We start from the raw sequence: 26,280 nt of genomic DNA on the forward strand, positions 1-26,280 counted from the left end.
TACAATGAAAGGGTGGGGGATACTATAACTAAATGACAACAAAAATAAGCGGACCGTATTGACAAGTGTGTAAAAAACATAAGAAGATGTGAAGAGATTTCAGCTTGTGCTCACCTGAAAGAAAATTTGGCTCTGAGGGAGGATACTAATTTCGAAGAATTACATAATAAGAAGATATATTTAATATAAACTTTGGGGCAAGGGCTAAACACCTTCTCCTGTGAATTTGAATCTATGTGATTTGAGTGAGCAAAGTGGAAGTCATGTATCAAATACGTCAGAAGGACACACTTTTGAATGCCGGTAAATCATTTAATCTGGTTTAGGTGTGCAGTCGGAAGATAGAATATCGTTGCAACCAATATTCACAGCTGTACAGTTATCAGGAATAAACTACAGTGACGGTTTGATCTGTAAATTTCTTAATCTGTTAGAGGTTTCTTTTTACTGTGCTACCCTAGTAAGTTGCTTCGTAGTTATGACCTTCTTCCTTACCATGAAAAACAGCAAAAGTTAACACAAATATTCCGTTCATCTTCAAACCATATACAAAACAATACTAAAATGTTAAAGGCAAACTGTTCACCTTGTTAGCGTGGAATAACTTAAGAGTTCATGTAAATCTACTCTCACTTCATATGAAATTTAGATTTAAACAAGACAAGCTAGGAAAGCTGAGAAAAACCTTTTTTGATCCCTTTGGAAAGGATTCCAAGAATTTGTTGCAAATCCGGAAACGCATAATGCATTCACTTATTGGCATAATGCTTAGAGGGCCCACGCACTTACTGCATACAAAAAAGGGGATTTTTGGGGAATGACTTGTACATGTGCATATGAGTACGTACAAAAATATTGATAAAATAAAATATTTAAAGATTAGAAAAAAGATATATATATATATATATATATATATATATATATATATATATATATATATATATATATATATATATATGTATATATATATATATATATATATATATATATATATATATATATATATATATATATATATATATATATATATATATATATATATATGTATATATATACATATATATACATATATATCTATCGGGAATATGCATTGGTTTTGACGCTTTAACCGGACATATATATATATATATATATATATATATATATATATATATATATATATATATATATATATATATATATATATATATATATATATATATATATATATATATATATATATATATATATATATATATATATATATATATATATATATATATATATATATACATATATATATGTAGAGAATTTGATGGAAATTGCTGAAATTTTAAAATGATTTTTACTCCTTAAAAATGAAACAGTAAAATTTACAGAATCTTGTTATTCTCATAAAAAAAGTTTCTCCTTACTTGTACTACACTTTTATTCAACAAATTGAAGTAATTTCATATGTTGTACCAAAATAAGAGAATAATATGTAAAAAAAGTGAAACCAACATTTTCTTCTTTCAATAAGCAATTACAGAAAAAAAAATCCAACTCAAAATCGCAAAATAGCGAATTGCAGATATTCGCGATTTCTTGGCTTAGGAAGAACAGCACTGGATAAAAATTACGGTGATTACTCCTAAAGGAGTATTTTATCGTATTAATTCTAAAGAAGTATTTTATCCTATTATTTTACATTACATTCATTTTCCTTAATTTATTTTAAGGTCTGACTGTAATTTGTAGCACAATTGCTTGGATTAAATATGAAAACAAGATTATCGTAATAAAAAGAAACATAACACAAAAAAATATTAGCAATTAATATTAGAAACGCCCCTGTTTCTACCAAGCAGGGGAGGCTACTGGATGTGCATATAATTAGGCTATACATTCTAAATATCCTTGCGATACTGGGCTCTTCTAATTCAAATTGATATTTTTTTTTTATAATTCACTATTTTTTCACTCGGTATAGTGCTCAGTATCAAACAGTTCTTGATAACAGGCTGTAGGTAAAGAGCGACTCGGCCCAATAGGAACAGAAACCCTAAAAGCGAAACTTTAACATCAAGAGATACATCAAAAGAATTTACTTTTTATGCTGATTCCAAATATACAAAATTTAGGTAATTTAAGGTTAGCCTACGCTTTAAAATATAGAAGCAGGAGAAAATATACCTTATTTTCAAAAAAGATGGGAAGCGCCAGAAAATCGAACCCTCAAATTTTGAGATTGCCATTTTTCATCATAGTTGAGAGGAAAAATTACAATACCTCTGGGTATGACATGAACAAGAGTACGTGGGTAAAGGGCTGTAAGTTATGAAATTTGTCCATGGTTTGCATACAGTATTTGTTATTGGGAAGTATATAACCATTTTTTGAGGGGGGTGGATTTTCGGGGGATCACCCATCGGAATAATTTTCTACCAAAAGACAAGTTTCTAGGGGCGAACATTCACGGGAATATTTTACATGGAGGAATTTGCCAGCATTCCTACACGAAATTCTTTATATTTGTCTTACTTTCTCTTTGCAACTTAAACTTACATGAGGAGATGCTCCGAGGAAATGTTCAAAAGGAAATTTTTCCTTGGGAATTCTCTGGGGGATTTGTCCCTGGGGGGATTACTACGTGAGAAGTTCTCTATGGGGGAATTTTCCGAGGGAGAAATTATCAATGGGGAAATGTTTTACAGAAAGCTTTGCCATGCGGGAATTTTCCATAGGAGAAACTTCATATTATTGGGAATTCCTAGGGAAAAATATCAAAGGAGGGGGAGCTTTAGCAAAATATTTTGAAAAATCAAAATTTAAATGAAAAATTGAATTTTATGAAATGAAAGTAGGTTAAAGAGAATTTTCCAGGGGCAAATCTCCTCCAAGATGAGACTATCCTTGAAGAATTTTCTGGGAGGGGGGGGGGGGGGAATTTACTAGAAAGGAACTTTCCATGGAATAATTTTTGTGGGGTGAATTTTCCATGGAGGGGGAAGTGGATTTCCTGGCATTATTCGAAAAAAGATAAGAAATTAAATAAAAAAAAACAAGCTTTATCCAACTGAAAGGAAGGAGCAACATTTAAACTTGAAAAATAGAAATTATCCCGTATATGAGGGGGATGCCGCTCCTCAACAATTCACTTCTTACATCAAAGTTTGACTTTGTGTCCCAATTTTTTAAGAACGACTCCTGAAACACAAAAGTTGTTTCATTAGAATAAGTGGCTTTTTTAAGATACTAAAAACCTTTGTGTGAAGAACGAGGTATGGAGGAGGGGATAGTCCCCCATATATATCGAATATTTTTTGTCCGTTTTAAGTTTTATGCAGCTTCTTACTTCATTTGAATTAACTTTTTTTTCCATTTATTACTGGAGAGACTCAATAAAAGTAGACGGATTCTAAAGATTTTTGGAGGACTCAAAAATTTGTGGCTTTTCAGCATTATGATTATAAAAGAGAAATGCTTACAATGTATTTTATTTTAAAGTATGAATGTCTTATCCTTATTCATACTTTTAAGTGCGAAGGACTTCCTGCCCTTGAGAAGGAATGGAGGGTAGTAACGTTACTCCAATTTTGTGACATTTTGAGTTCGTGATTTCTACAGTGTTGGACCCTTATCCGTTAAACTATTTGTGGCTAACGTTATAAATATTAGGAGGGATAGTCCCCCTTATATATCGATTAATTTCTGTCCGTTTTAAGTTTTATGCAGCTCCTTACTTTCAATTGAATTAACTTGTTTTTTCATTTTATTGCTGGAGAGTTTCAACAATAGTAAACGGATTTTAATATATAATGATTCTGATTTTTGGAGGTTTCAAAAATTGTGTGGCTTTTCAACGGTATGATCATAAAAGAGAAATGCTTACAATATATTTTATTTTTAAGTGCGAATGACTTCCTGTCCATGAGAAGGAATGGAGGGTAGTAACGTTACTCAAATTTGTGACAGTTTCTGTACATAATTTTTACAGTATTGGAGCCTTATCCGTTAAACTATTCTACTACTTTCAATTGCATTAATATCTTTCAGGCACTTAGTTTTGGGCGTATATCCCATGGGTTCAGTCGTTCTAGAACCTAAACTACTTTCAGCTAAAACTTAATCTTTGGGAAGTGTCTCCCACAAACGGAACCAATGCTTTCAATTTTATTCCCTTAGTATTGAGAGGGAAGCTGGTCGCTTTTCGATTACTCTAAGGCCCGAAGCTGTACACAACAAAGAGACTGATAAACACTCAAAGAGCAGCTATTGTATTGATGAAATTCCGATGAAAGACATAGAGTGTGGTCTACACAGGAGAACGGAAGCTAGATCAATTTAGGATGAATGATGGATAAAAGGCTTTTCTTTATTTGATAAAGTTGTAACAATCGGAGGCTTAGGACGCTTTCTTTTCTCTTTTAGTGTTATGATAAATTAGTCTATTTGATATCTGAGACGTTCATTTTTGCTGAAGTACCAAGAAAGGAGAAAATGAAATCTGATTGTTTGAATATGTTAAAAGAAACACATACACACACACGCATATATATATATATATATATATATATATATATATATATATATATATATATATATATATATATATATATATATATATATATATATATATATCATGAAAAGAGAAATCACCAATTCAACAGCACAAACACAAAAAAAAAAAAAGACAGAAGGAGAAAAGGAAGACTGTTTTCCTAAATTAGTGATTAATATAGACCAGCACTTGAATGAGGCCTTAACCCTACTCATCCATACAATCACATAGGTCAAACAGCATAGCCATACACAATCAACCATAAAGAATAATCCATGGACAGGCAGTCATGTCGTCAATAAGTATAAGTCGTCATTTACCAAACAATAGAAAAAATAATATAGACAAATAATTCAGAGGCAACAACCCAACACAAGGGCTCATCAGGAGCATACACTGGCCTATATAGGGTTTCGCCACTTTAAATTCTCTACCCAGCACAGTGTTGTGGCTACCATAGAATATCCATGGCATCCCCGTGTCAGGTATCACCCCCAAAATACATGCCTATGAAAGAAAAAAAAAATAAAAACAGCAAATGTAAAACAACCAAGTAAAACCAAAACAAGCTTATCCTGTTAATATATCCCTCTTTTTAGCAACAATAGGTAAACTAAATATTATAAAATTTACCAAATCACAAATATTAACACATTGCAAAAAACCTGAATGAACTAAACAATTATAGAATTCGTCTTTACCATGTGGCTAATTTTTAAAACAATCCGCTCAATTAGAAACACAATTCAAAATAAATGGCGCTGCGACAACATTTCTCGAATATATATATATATATATATATATATATATATATATATATATATTTCAAAGTTCAGAATAATTAGAAATTCAATCTTGAATCAAAAATACCTATATTTAATAAAATACCACTATGTAGTTTTGCTAATAGCAGGGCTCCAAACAAAATAAAAACTTGTATAAGGAATCTACAAAAAATAAGCTAAAACATGTGGAAACAAACAGTTTAAGAAGTTGTGGTTGTCTTTGAAGGCGTAGTTGGCCTTAAGAATCAGCAGATCGTTAATATTAAAATTTTACAGAAGAAACCGCTGCAGAATTTAACTAATAAGTTGAGCTATTTATTACTACGTTTCAAAGTGACAACACTGATTGAAATTTAGTATTTTCCTAAAAACACCGTAATTTTGAAAGCCAGTAGAAAACTTGAGAAAATTGCGGTTTTCCGGAATGATTAGACCTAAAATGAGTCAGGTAAACAACCGCTTTTCTTTTGGTGTCCTTGGTTCTTGTTACGACAATTTCCTGTCAATTTATAGGTCTTAGCGTCAAAATTTTAGTACATTAAATTGAAATACCTAGAAGACTTCTTTAAAAATATAGCTTTACAAGAAAATACTTTTAGGAAAGCTTTGTCACCTGAGGGCTAGAAATTTTTACGGTCTAAGAGAGGCACCCTTCTGTTTATGTTTAAAACAACCGGTTTGAACAAGTTCTCTATGATTTTCATTGGGCAAGGTTAGATTAACGATTCCCTGGCTCTCTCTTCCAATTCCAGTTTGAAGCATTTTTCAACACTGAAGAGATGGAAAAGGTTAAAGCGATAACATACATTAAACTTTAAAGATTCCTTTCAAAAGGAATTTTTTTGCGTCGTTATTTGGGCGTTCACTTTAAATGTGGTTTTAAAAAAGCGAACCTGGGAAAATAAAATGTAAAAAAAGACTATGTTTCTGCTACTGGGTACCATGAAGTGCTGTGGCTACCTATGGTTATCTTCACCGAAAAAAATGTCATGGAAGCAATACTTTGGCTATTCCCACCGATTTCAGGCTATAGCTGTCAACTCCCTAAAAATTTTAAGGGGGGAAGGTCTCTTCAAAAATTTCTTCCTCAACGAAATGATGACAATTTTCTTAAAAACAGTCAAGTAAGTGCACTGTTTCGTCTGAAATCAATTTTGTTCTCTATTTCTTGACACATAATCAACCTTACTGCTTTTAAAACGGCCACCTTTAAAAAAGGCCACCTTTTAAAACCTTGTAATCATACTTGTATGTCAAGTCAAAATTACAAACGACTACACCACCAAATATATGGTCGCCCAGTATCAAGTGCTTTTACGTGTTTCTTTGGATAGCCATTTGGATGAATGTTATGTCATATTATTTTGTAATTAAATGAATTCAATTAATAAATAAATCTATTTGTACATTGTTAAACTTTCAAGCATAAAATGCTTGATTGACTAATCAGGGTAGAGATTTAAGCTAAAATTGTTTGAGACTAGAAAAAAGGGAAACTTGGAACAACATTTTTTCTGTCTGTGACAGAAATCTGACGAATGTTAAGAAAAAGTAGTACTAGTAAGAGAACCGTTTGATACAAATTAGTACAGTTGCCAGCTTTTTAAAACAATTTCTTTTAACTTTAACTTTTCACTTCTGAAATACAAGCGTGGCGCTAAAATGAAGAAAAACCCTTTTGCATTCATAAAACTTGTGTTTTTATCAGTATATGTGACTTTGGTACCCGGTTGTCATCCCTAGGGATATTTATGTTGCCAAAAACAAACATCACTAAATCAGCACATAAATCCCTAGATTATAGAAGAAAATCTATAAATCAACCAAAATATCACTAAAATCTATTGATTTATTTTCACCAGCTGGCAACCCTGTTGTGGCGTGGCTCGGGCATTATACTTTATTGCTGCTTTAACTGGAACGTAAAGCAAAATTCAACCTATGTTGCTACTTGTTTAATTTGATATTTTCTAAAAAGAAAAAAAAGAAATATAAATGCTGCAGTCAAAACTAAAACGAGCAAAAATAATGTCACGTGATAAGTGAACTTTCAAACGACATTAAAATGAATAATCCTGTCAAATTAAAAATGGAAATTCAACTACTATGTCTCACATTTAACAACTATGATACTATCCAAGAAAACCCGTCTGTTGATTCCTATCAAAGGAAGCTCAATAGAGACAATTCCTTGGAGAAAACCCAAATAAGTGATCAACAAGTGGCATATAAGGGCCTAAGTTTTTAGCAGCCTGGCGCCATGGTTTTTGTTATAACAAAAATAAAGAAAAACTATGCTAGAAAATAGGAATCTATAACATTAAAAATGATCAGGATTGGCTAGGTTAGACGAAAGACGAGCAAAAATAAAGTCAAATAATTTTCCAAGCGTAAAACTACCACAGATCACCATCAATAAATAAATGAAACCCAAAACGAACAGAAAAAACAATAGATAATCGACTCAAACTCAAAACAAGCAGAAACTAAGAAAGTAGCGCTGATGCCACCCATTCCTCTTGACAACCAGATCATAATATGCACTTTACTGAAAATAATTCTTGTTTAGAGCTAAATGGTTGTATTTCTCATAAAAAAACACTATCGCGACCAAGATTTCTGGAAATAAAAAACAAATGAATGTGGGTTGACAATTAAATATACGTTTTTACATTGGTTTAATACAGACAGTTGAATACTGGATTTATTTGCGTTAAGAAATTGAAAATATTTAAAATGTGTTTTGTTGAGTAAAGTGCAAATTATGAGATGGTCTTCAGAGGGCATGAGGTGTGTCAGACCCCCATGTTTTGATTTTGAATCAGCTATTTATTGTAATTTCTGTTCGTGTTGGGTTTAATTTATTTATTGGTGATTATTTGTATCCGTTTTACACATGGAAAATTATTTGAATTTATTCCCGCTTATTTTTAGTTTAATGGAGCACATCACTTTTCTTTAACAGCTTGTTTTGTGAGAAAGGTTTTTTTTTAAATTAATTTCCCTTAGTTTTTTATTGAAATAGTCTTTTTCATTAGAAAAGAAAAGAATACTTTAGATGTTTTTGTTTTTATGGCACTTGCCAGTCGGCCAAGTGCCATATAGCGATCACATTTTCTATCCGTCGGTCCTGGTTTTGCTAGTTTGGGCACTTCCAGATAAGCTAAGACGATGAAAGTTGGCTGGCGTATCTGGGACCGGACTAGATTAAATTAAAAATAGTTGCATCCCCTTTTCGAAAATCTGGGGGGAGTGGAGGGACGGTAAATTCGGAAAAATTAGAAAACATGAGGTATTTTTAACTTACAAACAGGCAATCTGATTTTAATGAAATTTTATATTTAAAAGGAACTTGTGTCTCAGAGCTTTTATTTTAAATTCTGACCAGATCCGGTGACATTGGTGGGAGTTGAAGGGGAAACCAGAAATCTTGGAAAACGCTTAGAGTGGAGAGATCGGGATGAAACTTGGTGGGAAGAATAAGCATAAGTCTTAGATACGTGATTAATATAACTGGACCGGATTAGCTCTCTTTGGGGGAGTTGGGGGGGGGAATAATATGGTAATTCGGAAAAATTAGAAAAAATGATGTATTTTTAACTTACGAATGGGTAATCGAATCTTAATGAAATTGGATATTTTGAGGGACATCGTATATCAGAATTCCTACTCTAAATTCTGACCTGATCCAGTGACATTGGGGGAGTTGGTGGGGGAGACCGGACTCCTTGGGAAACGCTTAGAGTGGAGAGATCTAGATATAACTTTGTGGGAAGAATAAGCACAAGTCCTAGTTACGTGATTGACATAGCCCGACCTGATCCGCTCTCTTTGGGGGAGTTGAGGGGATTTCAAGTGCCTTGGCGAGTTCGGTGGTTCCGGACGTACTATGACGATGAAAATTGGTAGGCGTGTCAGGGACATGCACAAATTGACATGATGAAGGGCGTTTCCCCAATTCGACCATCTGGGGGGGGGACTGGAGGGAAGGAAAATCGTGGAAACTGAGATATGTATATCTTTCGAATGAGTTATCGGATCTTAATGTAACTTGATATATAGAAAGATCTTGTGTCTCAGATGCGCCATTTTCAATTTGGATTGATCCAGGGACATAGGCGGGTGGAAGGAGGAACAGAAATCTTGAAAATTGGAAATCTTGGAAAACGCTTAGAGTGGAGAGATCGGAATGAAACTTGATGGGGAGAATATGAAAAAGTCTTAGATACATGACTGACATAATTGGAGTGGATCCGGTTCAGTTTGGTGGAATTGGGGGGATTTCTATTGCTTTGGGGAGTTCTAGAATAAGTACAAATTGTAGATACGTGATTGAAATAAGCGGACCGGATCCGATCTCTTCGGGGAGTTGGAAAGATTTCTAGTGCTTTGGCGAGTTCGGTGCTTCTTGACGTGCTAGGACAATGAAATCGATAACTTTAGTACCAAGTGTAATTGAAGGTTCCGATCTCGTCCCAAGTGCCATATGAGCTCTTGGCCCTTGTTTTCTATAATAGTCCATCACCTGAAGATGCACTGAAAGTTTCAACTTAATACTCTAAGCTGTTCTGAGAAGATTCTTCAATTTAGTTTACTTTCCTCTCCAACATTTCCTGAAAGTTTCCATGTAACACCCTTAGCTTCAATGGTACTAGTAGTGGTGGTCGCAGTAGTAGTTGTAGAAGTTGCCGTCGTAATAGCAATAGCAGCTGTAGTACTAGTTGTATTAGCAGTAGTAGTAGCAGTGTTATTAGTTGTAGTAGTATGTACATTTTACATTTTGCCTAGTTCAATATCCCCCGAAACATTCACTGAAAGTTTCACCTTAATATCCTTACCATTAGTAGAAACAGTAGTCTTAGCAGTTGTAAAAGTAATAATACTGTTAACATGCACATAGTGCCTTTTAGCTTGTTCAATATTTCCCTCGACATGCGCTTGGTCTATTTGAACACCAAAGGTCAACATGCCCTCTTTCTCAATGACAAATACTATACATAAATAATGGACAAATTTCCTAACTTGCAGCCCTTGCACTGAGAGCTGAAGGGGATTTACATCTCCAACATCCCCAGAGACATAGTTACTGGATATTTCAACTATACTGAACAAAATGGCAAAATTTCAAAACTTTGATTGGATGCCTATGAACAATTAATGGGTTCGGAGCGGGCTGACTCTTAAAAAGGTCACTAAAAGTTTTAATTGCAAACCGAATGAATTTCTTTAAAAGCCTATATGATAGTGCTGCGCTACTTATTATTTAGCTTATATGCCCTTATCAAAACTTATATGCATATAGTTTTTTCGTTTAATTGAAACTTCGCTTAAACGTTCCCTAAAATATTCATCTCAATACCTTTGACCACATTAGTTACAGCAATCGTAGTAGCAGTATTAGTAGTATAAACGTAATTTAAAGGTTCAACGTTCAGTGGGTTTATTGACTAAGCAAAATATAAATAAATCTTACATAATTAAAAACATCTCAATTCATTCCTAGATGTAAAGAACCACAATATTTACATTTTTAAACAGAAATGCTCGAATTGGTCACCACACCTGCTCTCAGACACGATCTTACCTCTCATCAGTTAATCAAACTAACCAAATGCCCTCCCGCTCCTAGCCCAAGGGAAAAACGCTCTATAATAAGAAAATAAAAATAAAGAATAAAGAAGAACACAAAAATTAACTATTATTCTGTAATGCTAATAAATGATCTTTGACTCCAACCTCTCAGCTCCTCTGGGGTCAGATTCCATATGATGGCGCATTTTAAATTCACAGAAAAATCTGACCGCACGGTCAGGGTGATGGGTATGTGCAGGTTTAAAGATGATCGGGTATGCTGATTATCCTGTATGAGATAGTTTATAATAATACCTTAAATGAAGATGGCAGTTCACCAGCTAAAAATTTAAACACAAAAAACAAACCGGATAGTTGATACAGTGACTCCAGTGAAAAGTACTCTTCATTTTTTCCAATCAATATCAGACGTTGTTTGTGGATCAAATTCAGGTTTCGCAAGCGAGATTTTAAAATGGACTGCTAGATCATTGCACAGTACTGTAAATGAGGCTTTATAAGAGTGTTGTACAGGAGGAGTAGTGTTTTCTGCGGCAAGGTTTTCTTGAGATTTTTATTAATCCATGGTTCTGGGATAGGTTCAGTTTTACTGCTTGCATATGATGTAGGAATAACTACTTTTCATCAAAGATGATCTACAGGTATTTTGCACTGCACTTTCTGGTCGACTGATCAGACCCCTGGATATCCAGATATCACATACATCCAGATGAACATTCCCAATCCGGGAAATAAAAAAAATGGAAGATTTTTCAACATTAATAATAAGTTAGTTAGCATCTGTCCAGAGACACACCTCCTCCAGAGCACCCCTCACTTTGAACATGAGTGTTGTCTTATTCGTTTGACAGCAGCCAGCCGTTATACCATCAGTGAAAGCCACGAGCTCATCATTCTCATCTTTGGGATAGAAAGAGTCTTTATCATAGCCTTGATTACACAAGCAAAGATTTTTTCACCCTGGGTTGAGTACCTGACACGGATCTTCAACGTGGATAATGTAAATCAGTGATCTATATATTGAGTCGTGGGACAGTTCCAGATAAATATACTCTGTTATTCCTGATTTAAGCCCATTTCACATTCCTTATAAATATAAAATAGTTAAACACTTCCCCCAACCTTCTCTGAAAGGCTCACCTAAACGCCCTTTGCATTTTTTGAAAGTAAAGGTCAAACATGCATACCTTTCTCTGGTTATATGTAACTGGTTATATGTAAACAGTGAATAAATTGCCTATCTTAAATCTCTTGATCTGGTGCTGTGATGGGGCTGAGGTCCCCAAAGGCATAATAACATGATCTTTAAACATTGCAGACTAAAACAGAAGTCTAACAGTTTTCACTGGATGTTTTTTTTTGGAAAAGGATTGTCGTGGAGCTCGTAGCCCTCAAATCACTTTTGACTCTTAAAAAGAGCAGTATAACTTCCAATTTCCAATCAAATAATCACTATCCAAAGTATTACGACCACTCATTCAACAGAACCTTATATGCCCCCTGGGACTAGATAACAAATCTTGCCCAGAGGGCTCTGTGAGGGGGTTTGATCGTTAAAGACATAATCATTGGACCTTTAAGCGACGATGAAAAAAATTACTATCTCAAACTTTTGATCAGATATAATTGGGGGAATGATTGGCGTGGGGATCAGGCTGTATTCGAATCACTTTTGACTATAAAAAATGGCAATGAGACTTACAATTTCAAATCTAGTGAGCTCATTTCTAAGTTTCTACGACAACTCCTTCTACACGAAGGGCCCTAATCTAAAAAAAAACGTGCCCATGTTGGTCTTTACATAGGCAGTGTGATTGCACTGCCTACAATCTTTTGATTTTTTTTTTAGCAAACGGCTGTCACCAAATAATTATCAGATGCATTTTTGGAAAATACGACGTTTGCAATCTTATGCTGTGCCTTTGCAATCTTATGCAGGACTTCATCCACCCATGTATCAAAATGCTGTTGTAGTGAATGACATAATTATGGACTATATTGCCGCTATGCCATTAAAGAAAAACAATCGACTAACGTAGAAAGTTTTTTCTTGCCGGACTTTATCAATCTTCTGCAAGACTTCATCCATCCATGTATCAAAATGCTGTATTACTGAGTGCCTTAATTATCGACTATATTGCTGCTTAGCCATAAAATAAGAACGAACAAATAACATAAAAAGTATTTTTTCTTGCTCTGCCTTTAATATCTTCTACAGGACTGCAACCATCAATATATCAAAATGCTGTTTAGTGAGTGCCATAATTATCAACTATATTGCCGCTATGCCATTAAAGAAAAACAAGCGAATAACATAGAAAGTTATTTTTCTTGCTGTACCTTTGCAATCTTCTTCAGGACTTCATCCACCCATGTATCAAAATGATGTTTAGTGCGTGCCATAATTATCGACTATATTGCCGCTATGCCCTTAAGGAAAAATAAGCGAATAACATAGAAAGCTTTCTTCTTGCTGGACTTTTGTAATGTTTTGCAAAAGCTCATCCATACATGTATCAAAATGCTGTCTTAGGGAGAAGAGCCTTAATTATCGGCTAAGTTGCTGCTCATACATAAAAGAAGAACAAAAGAATAACATAGAAGGCTCCTTTTCTTGCTTGACTTTAGCAATTGTCTGCAAGACTTCATCCATCCATGTATCAAAATTCTATTTTAGTGAGTGTCTAATTATCGACTATATTGCTGCTTAGACATAAAAGAAGAACAAACGAATAACGTAGAAAGCTCTTTTTCTTGCCGTGCCTTTGCAATCATCTGTAAGACTTCATCCATCCATGTATCAAAATGCTGTTTTGGTGAGTGCAATAATTATCGACTATATTGCCGCTATGCCAATAAAGAAAAACAAGCGAATAACATAAAAAGCTTTTTTTCTTGCTTGACTTTAGCAATTGTCTGCAAGACTTCATCCATCCATGTAGCAAAATTATATTTTAGTGAGTGTCTAATTATCGACTATATTGCTGCGTTGACATAAAATAGTCAGAGCGCCATATTCTGTATCTCGCTTATTTCGATTAGTACCCATGCCGGAAGGTACAAAAATGTTAAGGGTGGATCCCATGGTAGTCGACCATGTTGAAAACGAATATCGTAGTGCGCATTTTCGCCGCTGGGGCGTTTCTGAGATATAGGCCAAAAATACCAAATTTGGCCTATAATGGGGTTTAATGATTCTAATTTTATTTTTACAGATAAGATTGGTCAAATCCAGCGTACTCTTACATCAATAGAAAGAAGAGACTTGGGGCTACATGAATATGATTTTTGTTTATAAAAAAAAAATAAAAAATAGTACACATTTTACAGCAGTTTAAAAAAAAAGTCAGATTTTTGTCAACAAATTTCTAACAGAAAAGCTAAAAACTCGAAATTTTTTCAAGATAAGGTATTTTTTTATATTAAAAAAGAAAGCCCGTTTAATTCCGAACACATTGAGCTAAGAAAAAAAGTTTAAATTATTATATCTGGGGGGTCTGCAACTTTTTTAGTGAGTGTACCCGATAATATGAATTTTGTTTAGTAACCGGCTACCTAGCGGGATGTTGATTGATAAGCTAAGCAGAAGAAATTTATTAGCAGAAGATCAAAAAGAAAAGTTAGTCAGGTAGGCCAAGATAAAAAAAAAGTTACTTCAGGTTGATTCAACATGTGATTCTGAGGCAAATAATGATTTGCTGATGGATGATAATGAAGAATATGACACAAATTTGGAAGATCAAAAAACAATTTTTAAAGAAATAGAGTTTTTAAAAGCACTTTTGGTGTTGTAAAGTTGGCTGGAAAAATGAGTGTAAATTTTTTTTTGCAGAAGTAAGAGACTTAATGAAAGTAATTTACTAAATTAAATATCACAAGAAACTAGGTGATACTGACTAATTTAGATTTATAAGGACTGATAAAAAGGCATGTTACATTGATCAATCAGATTTAGTATTGGAACTTCCAGTTCTAATGAAAATGCTTGTCAAATGGAACATCTGTGATTTGAAATTGATTTGTCAATATTTAATCTAATATCCTGCTTTTCCTTCACGAAGCACCAAACAACCATGCAATAGTCGAAAAATCTCTGCGAACGTTCACGGCGATAAGTAAAGCTGTCAGATGTGACGATACGGTGGTCACGCAAGATCTCTTCATTTATCAGCTAGCACAGGGAGTGAAAAGTAAATACCCGGATGACTTCAAAAACGTAATCCTACGGATAGGAGGCTTCCACCTCCTGCTCAACTGACTAAAGGCAGTTCGTAAGATAATGGACAGCTCCGGACTCAAAGAGATTATAGTGCAGGCAAAGCTGCTGCTACCTGGTACATGCGAAAAGGCATTTCAAGGGAACGGCTACTACCAAGATATCAATGCCTACTGCATACTGTACGAGGTCTTGTTAGCCCTCTACTGGGAGTCCTTGGAAGAGTATTGCTCTGAAGCACAAGAAGACCTATCCCGTCTGGACCAGCTGGGTAGTACCATTGAGTTATTCAGGACTTCATTGGCAAACGGTGCTAACGCGCGAATTGCACTTCAGAAGGCAAACGATACCTTAATCACTTTGGCTCCCATAATGAGTGCCTTCAAAACCCTTCGAAATGCTTCACCCTCGTTTGCTTTCTGGCGGTAGTTCTTGGAAATACTTGAAATAGCGATGCAATTCAATCATGCTGAACCAGACTGTGACTGGAAGTCTCATTTGACAGCAACCTCTCGGATGTTGCCATACTTGGTGGTGGCTGACCATCCTCAGTATACAAGATGTCTCATACAGTACCTATATGACATGCGAAGTTTACCACAAATCTTTCGTGATGTACACAGAAGGCTCATGAAAGGATACTTCGCAGTGAAGAGAACACACACCAGGTTCACGGCCACCTGTTCCGATCAGATACTGGAATGTACAGTGAACAAGGATGCAAAGACGACGGCCGGAATAATTGGAGAACAAATGGATGATAGATAGACTGAAGCTTGGATTCTTACCTTACTGATTTCCGCTGCCATCAGCAATGGATTTCTTGCAAGTAGTCAACGTATCCACAGAGAAATTGAAATATCACGAAGACAATCAGTCGACGACGACGCAATTACAACTTTCACGAGATAGAGTTCGAGACATTTTCACTACATGTGGCAATCCTTTCAGCAGAGTGGACTTCGACCTAGTGGATATTGTGACGTCAGAAGTTGTGGACGATGAGAAGATTGTTTCTGATATTACTTGCGTAGCCACAAAAGGAAAAGAGGTAGTTGAGAACTTTCTGTTCAACAGGAAAGAAGATGTGAAAAAGATTGTACTCCGAACTTTCCCTTCAGAGAGAAAAACTCAGAAAGTGAATGGTGTCCCTAAAACCGATCTCCTGAGCTCTGAAGTAACAGCCTTGAAGAGAATCATTACTGCTCAGTTGAGCTACGGCGAAAAAAAGGAGAAAACCGTTGCAAAGATCCACACAAAAGAGATTCTTCCTTTCCCTCCATCCATTTTTGAACATCTTCCGCAACAAACAACCAAGACATCCTCTAGCTCAAAAATGAGGGCGGGGAACAAAGCTGTGCTGTTGAACTGGTTAAGAAAAAAGGAGGACTTTCAGCTTGGCCGGCCACTTTGAAATCCAAAGAAACAACATCAGCTACAGTACACATCATTGACCTAATGTCCAAGGTAAGGTCATATCGGCCTGCCAGGTTTGAAACAGTCAAATCCTTCGCGGAAAGATTGCTTCTATTTATTTATTTATTTATTAATACCAAATACAGTAAGCTTTCAAGCTAGACGCAAAGCAAGCTTGTCGCATAATTCAGCAATGTCTATCATTGCTGAATTATCTTCCAGTGCGTATTTCTGAAGTCCACATTGTCGCTCATCGGTACAACGGGCTGTTTGGGAAGCTCACGGACACCGGAGAATTGATCTCCTTGAAATAAGCATGCAGACTCCAACGAGGGAAAGGGAAAAACCTCCAGATTTCTGCTCTTAGCACAATTGAAGAATGGGATGCTGTACTTGCAAGCTCAGCGTCTAATAGCTGGTTCCTCGAAATTGTGTATGAAACCTGGGAGCAGATGGGTGATCAGTTTCCGAACGCACTCAACCTTTTTCTCTCAGGTGGGTTCAAGGAGAGATTCAAAGTGTCTCTGGTCAAGCGTGACTGCTGTCCAACTTTACCAGAACACTGTTACTATGAGGAATGCTTGTCCTCCAGCGAACTTTTCTTGAAATTCCCGACTTACATTATCCCAGTACACGAGCCAGCGGATGGAGTCTACTTGTCCAAAGAGGAGCAGATTATGTTACCGTTCGTGCACTATCGGCCAGGTTGTGACACAACGAACTTTTTCTTCGGCGTCGGGAAAGCTTCTTTCTTGAACACCGCGGTGTCTCCAACTTTTTCCGGATTCAATTCACTGGCCAGTGTAAGGGCTTACATTCGGTGCCAGAAACAAGATGTGAAAAGACTTCCACCTTCTGACGACACCTTCGAGCCATGCATACGAAGAGCCATATTCGCTACATGGATAACCTTGTCGACAGTACAGGCTCGGCCGAGCATTCCTGATCCACTTCTCCTGGGATGGAAGGTGGCTGAAGGGGGAGTAGATGCGGTCGTCTCAAACTGTAAAGAAGCATCAAGCCTGGAATTTTACTGCAGATGCAAAAGTGGAAGATGCAGGGAAGACTGTAGCTGCTCAAAAATGAAAGGATGCTGCAGCTTATGCTCCTGCCGCGGAACGAGGAGGGCATGCAGGGAGTCTGACCTTGCCCCATCTGAATTCTCGGAAGAAGAAAATGAGGAATATATGTGAAAATTTTATTTGATACCTTTTACTTTTAATTACAACAGGTCCCTAATCAGTTACTGTTACGCAATTTTACGGGCAGGCCGAGTAAGACAATTCCACTGCGCTGACTGAATCCATCTGTGAAGCAGAATTCTTTTATGTAGTAAATAGCTCAGTCGTATTACTGGCAAATCAGGTCCCAAAAAGGTAATTGCAGACGCCTTAGTACACCAGAAAACATATTCGTCGATTCTATAAAAAAAAAAAAAAAAAAAAAAAAAAAAAAATACTTTTTTAGTCGACACTATTTTTAAACCTATTTTTATTTTTAAGTACAAGTTAAAAATTTTAAACAGTTAGGAAGTTTGAAGTATTCCTACCCTTTGAAGAAAAAAAATATTATGTCCCTTTTCACGATACGGCTAGTGATCATTTCAGTGACACTAAAAAAATCGCAGACCTTTTAAAAATAAAAATAGTTTATATGTTTTTATCTCAAATTGTACGGAATTGAAGGTGCTTTCTTTTCGAATATGAAAAAAAATTTGTTACCTTGAAGAAATTTCGAGTTTTTAGCCTTTCATTGAGATATTTGTTGAATTTTACAGCACTTGTTTAGAAACTGCAGTAAATACAGAAAAAAATAGTATTTTTTTCAATTTAAAAATCATATTCTTGTAGATCTAGATCTCTTTTTTCGATTGATATAATATTATGCCAGATCCCTCAACCCAATAAGTCGCAAAAAAAAATCCTGAATCGTCACACTTAGTTATAGGCTAAATTTGGCATTTTTGGCCTAAATCTCAGAAATGCCCCAACGGCGAACATGCGCCCAACGATATTCGTTTTCAGCACGGTTGACTACCCTAGGATCCGTCCTCAGCATTTTGTACCTTCCGGCATGGGTGGGTGCACGATACAGAATCTGGCGCTCTGACTAAAAGAAGAACAAACGAATAACGTAGAAAGCTCTTTTTCTTGCCGTGCCTTTGCAATCATCGGTAAGACTTCATCCATCCATGTATCAAAATGCTGTTTTGGTGAGTGCAATAATTATCGACTATATTGCCGCTATGCCAATAAAGAAAAACAAGCGGATAGCATAAAAAGCTTTTTTTCTTGCTTGACTTTAGCAATTGTCTGCAAGACTTCATCCATGTAACAAAATTCTATTTTAGTGAGTGTCTAATTATCGACTATATTGCTGCTTAGACATAAAAGAAGAACAAACGAATAACGTAGAAAGCTCTTTTTCTTGCCGTGCCTTTGCAATCATCTGTAAGACTTCATCCATCCATGTATCAAAATGCTGTTTTGGTGAGTGCAATTATTATCGACTATATTGCCGCTATGCCAATAAAGAAAAACACTTGACTTTAGCAATTGTCTGCAAGACTTCATCCATGTAACAAAATTCTATTTTAGTGAGTGTCTAATTATCGACTATATTGCTGCTTAGACATAAAAGAAGAACAAACGAATAACGTAGAAAGCTCTTTTTCTTGCCGTGCCTTTGCAATCATCTGTAAGACTTCATCCATCCATGTATCAAAATGCTGTTTTGGTGAGTGCAATTATTATCGACTATATTGCCGCTATGCCAATAAAGAAAAACGAGCGAATAACATGAAAAGCTTTTTTCTTGGAGGGGCTGCAAGTTACAAACTTTGACCATTTTTAACATATAGTAATGGTTTATATGAAGTGTACAGACGTCTTCAGGGAGACTTTTTCGCGGTGAGCGGGTCAGGTGGAGGGGGTTACGTGGGAGGATCTTTCCATGGAGGAATTTTTCTTTAGGGAAGAGAATATCCATGAAGGGGGCGCAGGATTTTCTAGCAATATTTAAAAAAAATGAGAAAAAATATTCAGCTGGGAGTAATGAGCAGCATTAAAACTTAAAACGAACATAAAACATTGCTTATATAAGGGGGTTTGTCTCCTCGACAATACCTTGCTCTTTACGCTAAAGTATTTTTTAGTAATTTCAACTATTTGCTCTACGGCCTTTGTGATATTCTTAAACGTTATGGACAAAATTCAAGCTTTAGTACAAAGAGTGAGGTAGGCTATTGACGAGGGGGCGAACCCCCTCATATACGTAATAAAAATACACAAATATAGAAGTTCGTTACGTAAACTAATTCGTAAGGTACGTATGTTTATTACGAACAAAAACGTTCGTAAAAAAATAGAAAAAATTAAGTTTCCTTTTTAAGTAACCAAAAATTGGAGGGCAACTAGACCTCTCCCCCACTCCCTTTTTCTTATCAAAATCTACCGACCAAAACTATGAGAAAGCCATTTAGCTAGAAAAATTAATATGCAAATTTTGTTTTATTTGTTCATGTGCAGTGAGCCAAAATCAAAACATGCATTAATTCAAAACGTTCAGAAATTATATATAAAAAAAACAAGCTTTGTTAACTGCAAGTAAGGAGCGACGTTAAAACTTAAAACGAACAGAAATTATTCCGTATATGAAAGGGATTATTCCCTCCTCGACGCCTGGCTCTTTACGCTAAAGTTTGACTCTTTCTCACAACACTACTCTTTATAACAATAAAAAACTTTTGCGTAAAGAGCAAGGCGTTAAGGAGGGGACAACCCCTTTCGTATACGGAATAATTGCTGTTGGTTTTAAGTTTTAGTATCGGTCTTTAATTACTGTTTAAAAAAACTTGTTTTTTTATTTAATAAATGGAAAGACAGGGTGGTCTAAGAGGTTCCTTAATGCAATGTCTTCAACGATGACAAATATACGCTTATCCATTCATTAGCAACATACCTGAAAATCACTGATGCGTTTTGAGAGTTTGCTCATCCTTGACAGTTCAATCTGTGTTACGAAAGCCTTCACTTTATGTCATGACCAAAACATCTTTTTGTAAATCATTGGGCTTATAAAATCACAGTAGAGTAAAAGAAAGATGAAATATTTTCCGGCCAAAAATAAAACCAAATGAGATTTTTTTGTCGGCTAAAACGTATATACATAAGTTTACCCCAATGTACGAAAAAAAAAATCAAAAACTTATTTTTTCACCCCGAAAACAAGTTTTCCCCCCAAACAAGTTTCCACCCCAATACAAGTAGAACTTTTAATTAAGACTGCTCTGTCACAAAAACCTTCACCTCTAGTTAAGATCGAAACATATGAATGAATGAATGAATGACTGTATTTAAAGCCATTTTTCAGGCCGTATACATACATATACAACAACAAACAAACTAAATTATGTAACAATCGACTTTCGAATAATAAGACCCTTCCGGACAAAATTTCTTACTGCTACTATATTTATTTTCGACGTCGACTTCAAAGTTCCAAGAAGGGGCTCACGACCACCCACACCAAGAAAGCTCCCTCTTAGCTCATTTAGCCCCTGACACCTGAAAAGAAAATAGTCCAGCCCATCAAGATCCGTCAGTTATTGGGCCAATAAAACCTTAGTAGAGAAAAAAATTGATAACTATTTTTCTGCCAAAAGTATATATGCAAGTTCTTGCACCCCCATGTACAAAAAAAGAATAAAAAAAATATTTCTTCACCCCAAAACAAGTTTTCCACCCAAAAATTATCCACTCCAACACAAGTAAAACTTTTAATTAATGCTCCGTCACAAAAGCCTTCGCCTTTAGTTAGGACCGAAACATATGGTCCGTCAGTTATTGGGCCAATAAAACCTTAGAAGAGAAAAAATGATTAAATATTTTCCTGTCAAAAGTATACTTGCAAGTTCTTGTACCCCCCCCCCCCCCCCGGACAAAAAATAAGAGCTAAGAGCTCATATGGCGCTTGTGACGAGGTCAGAAGAGCCAAGAGCTCATATGTTATGAGCTCTAGCAAAATTCTAAGAATCAATAGATTGCTTTAAAAGGAAAATCAGAGGCTTAATGCCGGTCGGGATTTAAAATAAGAGCTCTGAGTCACGAGGTCCTTCTAAATATCAAAATTCATTAAGATCCGATCACCCACTCGTAAGGTAAATATACCTCAATTTTTCTAATTTTTCCTCTTTCTTCAGTTCCCCGATGGTCGAATCGGAGAAAATGACTTTATCAAGTCAATTTGTGCAGCTCCCTGACACGCCTAACAATTTTCATCGTCCTAGCACGTCCAGAAGCACCAAACTCGCCAAAGCACTGAACCCCACAACCTAACTCCACTAAAAAGAGTGGATCCAGTCCAGTTACGTCAATCACGTATCTACGACATTTATGAGCGTTTTCCAAGATTTCCAGTTTCCCCTTCCAACTCCCTCCAATGTCAAAAGATCTGGTCGGGATTTAAGATAAGAGCTCCGAGACATGAGTTCCTTCTAAATATCAAGTTCCATTAAGATCCGGTCACCCGTTCTTAAGTTAAAAATACCTCAATTTTTCTGATTTTTCAAAATTAGCAACCCCCAGCTCTCTCAAAGAGAACTGATCCGTACCAATTATGTCAATCTCGTATCTATAACTTGTGCTTATTCTTTCCATCAAGTTTCATCCCGATCTCTCCACTCTAAGGGTTTTCCAAAATTTCCGGTTTCCAAGATTTCTGTTTCCCCCCTCCAACCTTCTATGTCCCCGTATCCGATTCAAATTGAAAATGGAGCATCTGAGACATAAATTTCTTCTATATATCAAGTTTCATTAAGATCTGATCACTCATTCGTAAGATACCTGGATTTTCACATTTTCCAAGAATTCCGATTCCCCCCTCCAACTCCCTTCAATGTCACCGGATCTGGTCGAGATTTAAAATGAGAGTTCTAAAGCACAAGATCCTTCTTGATCACCAGTTCGTAAGTTATAAATACCTCATTTTTTCTAATTTTTCTGACTTACTCCCCCCCCCCAACTCCACCAAAGAGAGCGGATCCGGTTCGGTTATGTCAGTCACCTATCTTGGACTTGTGCTTATTCTTTCCACCAAGTTTCATTCTGATCTCTCCGCTTTAAGCGTTTTCCAATATTTCCGCCCCGCCCCCCTAATGACACCGGATCTGGTCGGGATTTAAAATAAGAGATTTGAGTTTCGAGGTCCTTCTAAATGTGAAATTTCATTAAGATACGATCACTCTTTAGTAAGTCAAAAATACCTTATATTTTCTAATTTTTAGAATTAACCCTACCCCCCAAACTCCCCCAAAGAGAACAGATCCGTTCCGGTTATGTCAATCCCGTATCTAGGACTTGTTCTTTTTTTCCCACCAAGTTTCATCCCGTTCCCTCCACTTTAAGCATTTTCCAAGATTTTAGGTTCCGCCCCCCCCCCAACTTCTCCTTCACCGGATCCGGTCAGGATTTAAAATAAGAGCTATGAGACACGATATCCTTCTAATATTAAATTTCATTAATATCCGATCACTCCTTCGTAAGTTAAAAATACCTAATTTTTTTAATTTTTCAGAATTAACCCTCCTCCCCCAACTCCCCAAAAGAGAGCAGATCCGTCCTGGTCATTGCAATCACGTATCTGGGACTTATGATTATTTTTACCACCAAGTTTCATCCCAATCCCTCCACTCTAGGCGTTTTCCAAGATTTTAGGTCTCCTCTCCCAACTCCCCCCGATGTCACCGGATCCATTCGGAATTAAAAATAAAGGCTCTGAGACAAGATATCCTTCTTTTAAAACTGTTTTGAAAAAAACATGTAAATCTTATTTGTTTCATACATCATTTATAGTCGGTGTGGCCTTAGAATGTATTAAATAAATAAAAATCAAGTTTTTTTTTAGCTGAAAGTAAAGAGCGACATTAAAACTTAAAACGAACAGAAATTACTTCGTATATGAAAAGGGCTGCTTCCTCATCAACGCCCCGCTCTTTACGCTAAAGTTTGACTCTTTCTCTCAACTCTACTTTTTAAAACAGTAAAAAACTTTAGCGTAAAGAGCAGGGCGTGATGAGGAAGCAGTCTCTTCCATATACGAAGTAATTTCTGTTCGTTTTAAGTGTTAATGTCGCTCCTTACTTTCAGCTAAAAAAAGCTTGTTTTTTTTATCTAATTTCAGAACGTTTTTGAATCAATGCATGTTTTGATTTTGGCTCTCCGCAGAAGAGTAATTAACACAAAATTTGCAAGTTTATTTTTTTTGGTTAAATGGCTTTCTCATAGTTTTGATCGAGTGATTTTGAGAAAAAAGGGAACGGCGGAGGAAGCCTAGTTGCCCTGCGATTTTTTGGTTACTTAAAAAGGCAACTAGAACTTTTATCTTTTTACGAATGTTTTTATTAGTAAAAGATAAACGTAGCTTCTAAATTAGCTTACGTAACGAACTTTTGTAATATCGTGTTTTTATTACATATATGAGGGGTTCACCCCCTCGTCAGTACCTCGCTCTTTACACTGAAGATTAAATTTTGTCCCAATTCATTAAGAATGACCCCTGAATCACAAAAGCCGTAGAATAAATAGTTGAAATCACTAAAAATACTTTAGCGTAAAGAGCGAGGTATTAGAAGGAGGTGAGCCCCTCATATGCGTAATAATTTCTGTTCGTTTTAAGTTTTAATGCTGCTCCTTACTTCCAGTTGAAAAAACTTTTCATATTTATTTTTTCATTGTTTTTTTTTTAAATAATGCTAGAAAATCCTGTGCTCCCTTCATGGAAATTTTCTTCCCCCATGACAAATTCCTCGATGGAAAGTTCCCCCAAAATATACTCCTCTTGTCAACCCCTCCCCCCAACAAAAAATCCCCCTGAAAGCGTCTGTACACTTCCCAATAACCATCACTATATGTAAGCACTGGTCAAAGTTTGTAACTTGTAGTACCTCCCACGGGGACTGTAGGGGAGTAAGTCGTCCCCAAAAACATAGTTATAAGGTTTTTCGACTACGTTGAATAAAATGGCTATCTCAGAATTTTGATCCGTTGACTTTGGGAAAATAATTAGCGTGGGAGGGGGCCTATCACCTCCACATTTTTATAGGTAGGAGCTTAAAACTTCTACAATAGGGTTCTCTGATAAGCTGAATCTGATTGTGTGATTTTTGTTACAATTCTATGACTTTTAGGGGGCGTTTCCACCTTTTTTCTAAAATAAGGAAAATTTTCTCAGGCTCGTAACTTTTGATGGGTAAAACTAAACTTGATGAACTATATATTTGATATCAGCGTTAAAATGCAATTCTTTTGATGTAGCTATTGGTATCCAAATTCCAATTTTTTTGGAATTTTGGTTATTATTGAGCCGGGTCGCTCCTTACTACAGTTCGTTACCACGAACTGTTTGATTTAGTCTTTGTAAACAGTCAAACTTTAGAGTAAAGAGAAAGGTATTAAGGAGGGGGCTACCCTTCATAAATGGAATAATGTATGTTCGTTTTTCAAATGATGCCAGTAAATCTGACTCACCATCTATGAAAAATACTCCGCATCCTCACGGAGATTTCCTCCATGGAAATTTCATCCATCCGCACTCCTACCCCGTCAAATTCCCTCCAGACAATTCCATCCTCGCTGAGAATCATCCGTCCCTGTAAAATTGGTTTCGGGCGATTCCTCCAGATATATTCTCCTCAGCGTTTTTTCATTTGAATAAAAATTTAGTCTCTAATTGGTTACTTGATCACTCCAGAAATACCTCCTTCCATGGAAATTATTCCCCTGAAAACAAAACACGCAGAAAAAAGCCCCCGGATAATTTCCCTGGAATCTCTCCACATGAGAAGTTTGGGAAAGAGAATGTAAGACAATTAAAAAGAATTCCGTATAGTAATTCTGTCAAATCTCCCCAGTATAATATATCCCATGGAATATTTACCCCCAGAAATTTCCCTCCCCAAAGAAAATTCTCCCCAAATAAATCCATCCCAAGCACCCCTTCCAAATGTCTGTGTACTTCACAATAAAAAGTTCTATAGGTAAACAAAGGGTGATTTTCATAACTTGCATACTTCTCCCCGCCGACTGTAGGGGGGGGGGCATTTTACACCTAAAGACATAATTATTTGATCTCTCAACTATACTGAACAAAATGACTACCTCAAAATTCTGATCTGATAATTTTTGGGAAAAATGGGCGTGGGAGGGGACCCAGGTGCCCTCCAATCTTCTTGGTCACTTAAAAGGGCACTAGAACTTTTAATTCCCATTTGAATTTAATTTAAAAAAATACTAAATTCTATATTTTACGGGTAGAAGCTTAAAACCTTTATTGTCGGATTCTCTAATACGCTTAATCAGATGGCACGATTTTGATTAAGATGGGTGTTTCCATCTTTTTTCGAAAATAAGGCAAATTTTCATAGGCTCTTAACTTTTGATTGGTAAGACTAAACTTAATGAATCTTATATCAAACAGTTCATTACGACGAACTGTTTGATTTTTTTTTTTTTTTTTTTGTGGGTATGGCAGGTAGAGCTTTCATTGAGTCAAATATACTATGGTATTATACGGTACTATTCTCAAGGGTTAACTATTGAGCTTTTCGAGAAAGATAATAAAGTTTTGACATTTTGACTTAATAGAAGTTAAAGTCTTGCATGATTGATGGACCAAACGTTCCCCCTATTTTCACTGCAAAATATTATCACAAGGGCTACACGAGTAAACTGGTGGTCGTAGAATATTGCAGG

General features: G+C 35.9%; 2 protein-coding genes across 5 annotated transcripts in view; one reads left to right on the top strand and one right to left on the bottom strand.

Annotated features, from left to right (window-relative positions):
• The window catches only part of LOC136026960 (uncharacterized), a 167,858-nt gene that overhangs the window by 119,839 nt on the left and 21,739 nt on the right, over positions 1-26,280 (bottom strand). The window contains exon 1 of one of the 3 annotated variants that reach the window (XM_065703819.1): positions 496-555. The exons of the other annotated variants lie outside the window; for them this stretch is intronic. Coding sequence (XP_065559891.1) covers positions 496-535 — 40 coding nt within the window. The 5' untranslated portion in view covers positions 536-555. Of the gene's footprint in view, positions 1-495; positions 556-26,280 lie in introns of those variants that run through there. 3 annotated transcript variants of the gene reach the window in all.
• Positions 18,743-26,280, top strand: part of LOC136026961 (alpha-2Da adrenergic receptor-like) — a 178,778-nt gene continuing 171,240 nt past the window's right edge. Inside the window, exon 1 of one of the 2 annotated variants that reach the window (XM_065703823.1) lies at positions 18,743-19,267. Coding sequence is in view for 1 of the 2 variants with exons in the window: in XM_065703824.1 (XP_065559896.1) it covers positions 19,247-19,267 (21 nt within the window). In the remaining variant the exon portion in view is untranslated. The remainder of the gene's footprint in view (positions 19,268-26,280) is intronic. The other variant, XM_065703824.1, reaches the window with a different exon arrangement.

This window comes from Artemia franciscana, chromosome 5 (assembly GCF_032884065.1).
Source record: "Artemia franciscana chromosome 5, ASM3288406v1, whole genome shotgun sequence".
Taxonomy (NCBI): Eukaryota; Metazoa; Arthropoda; class Branchiopoda; order Anostraca; family Artemiidae; genus Artemia; species Artemia franciscana.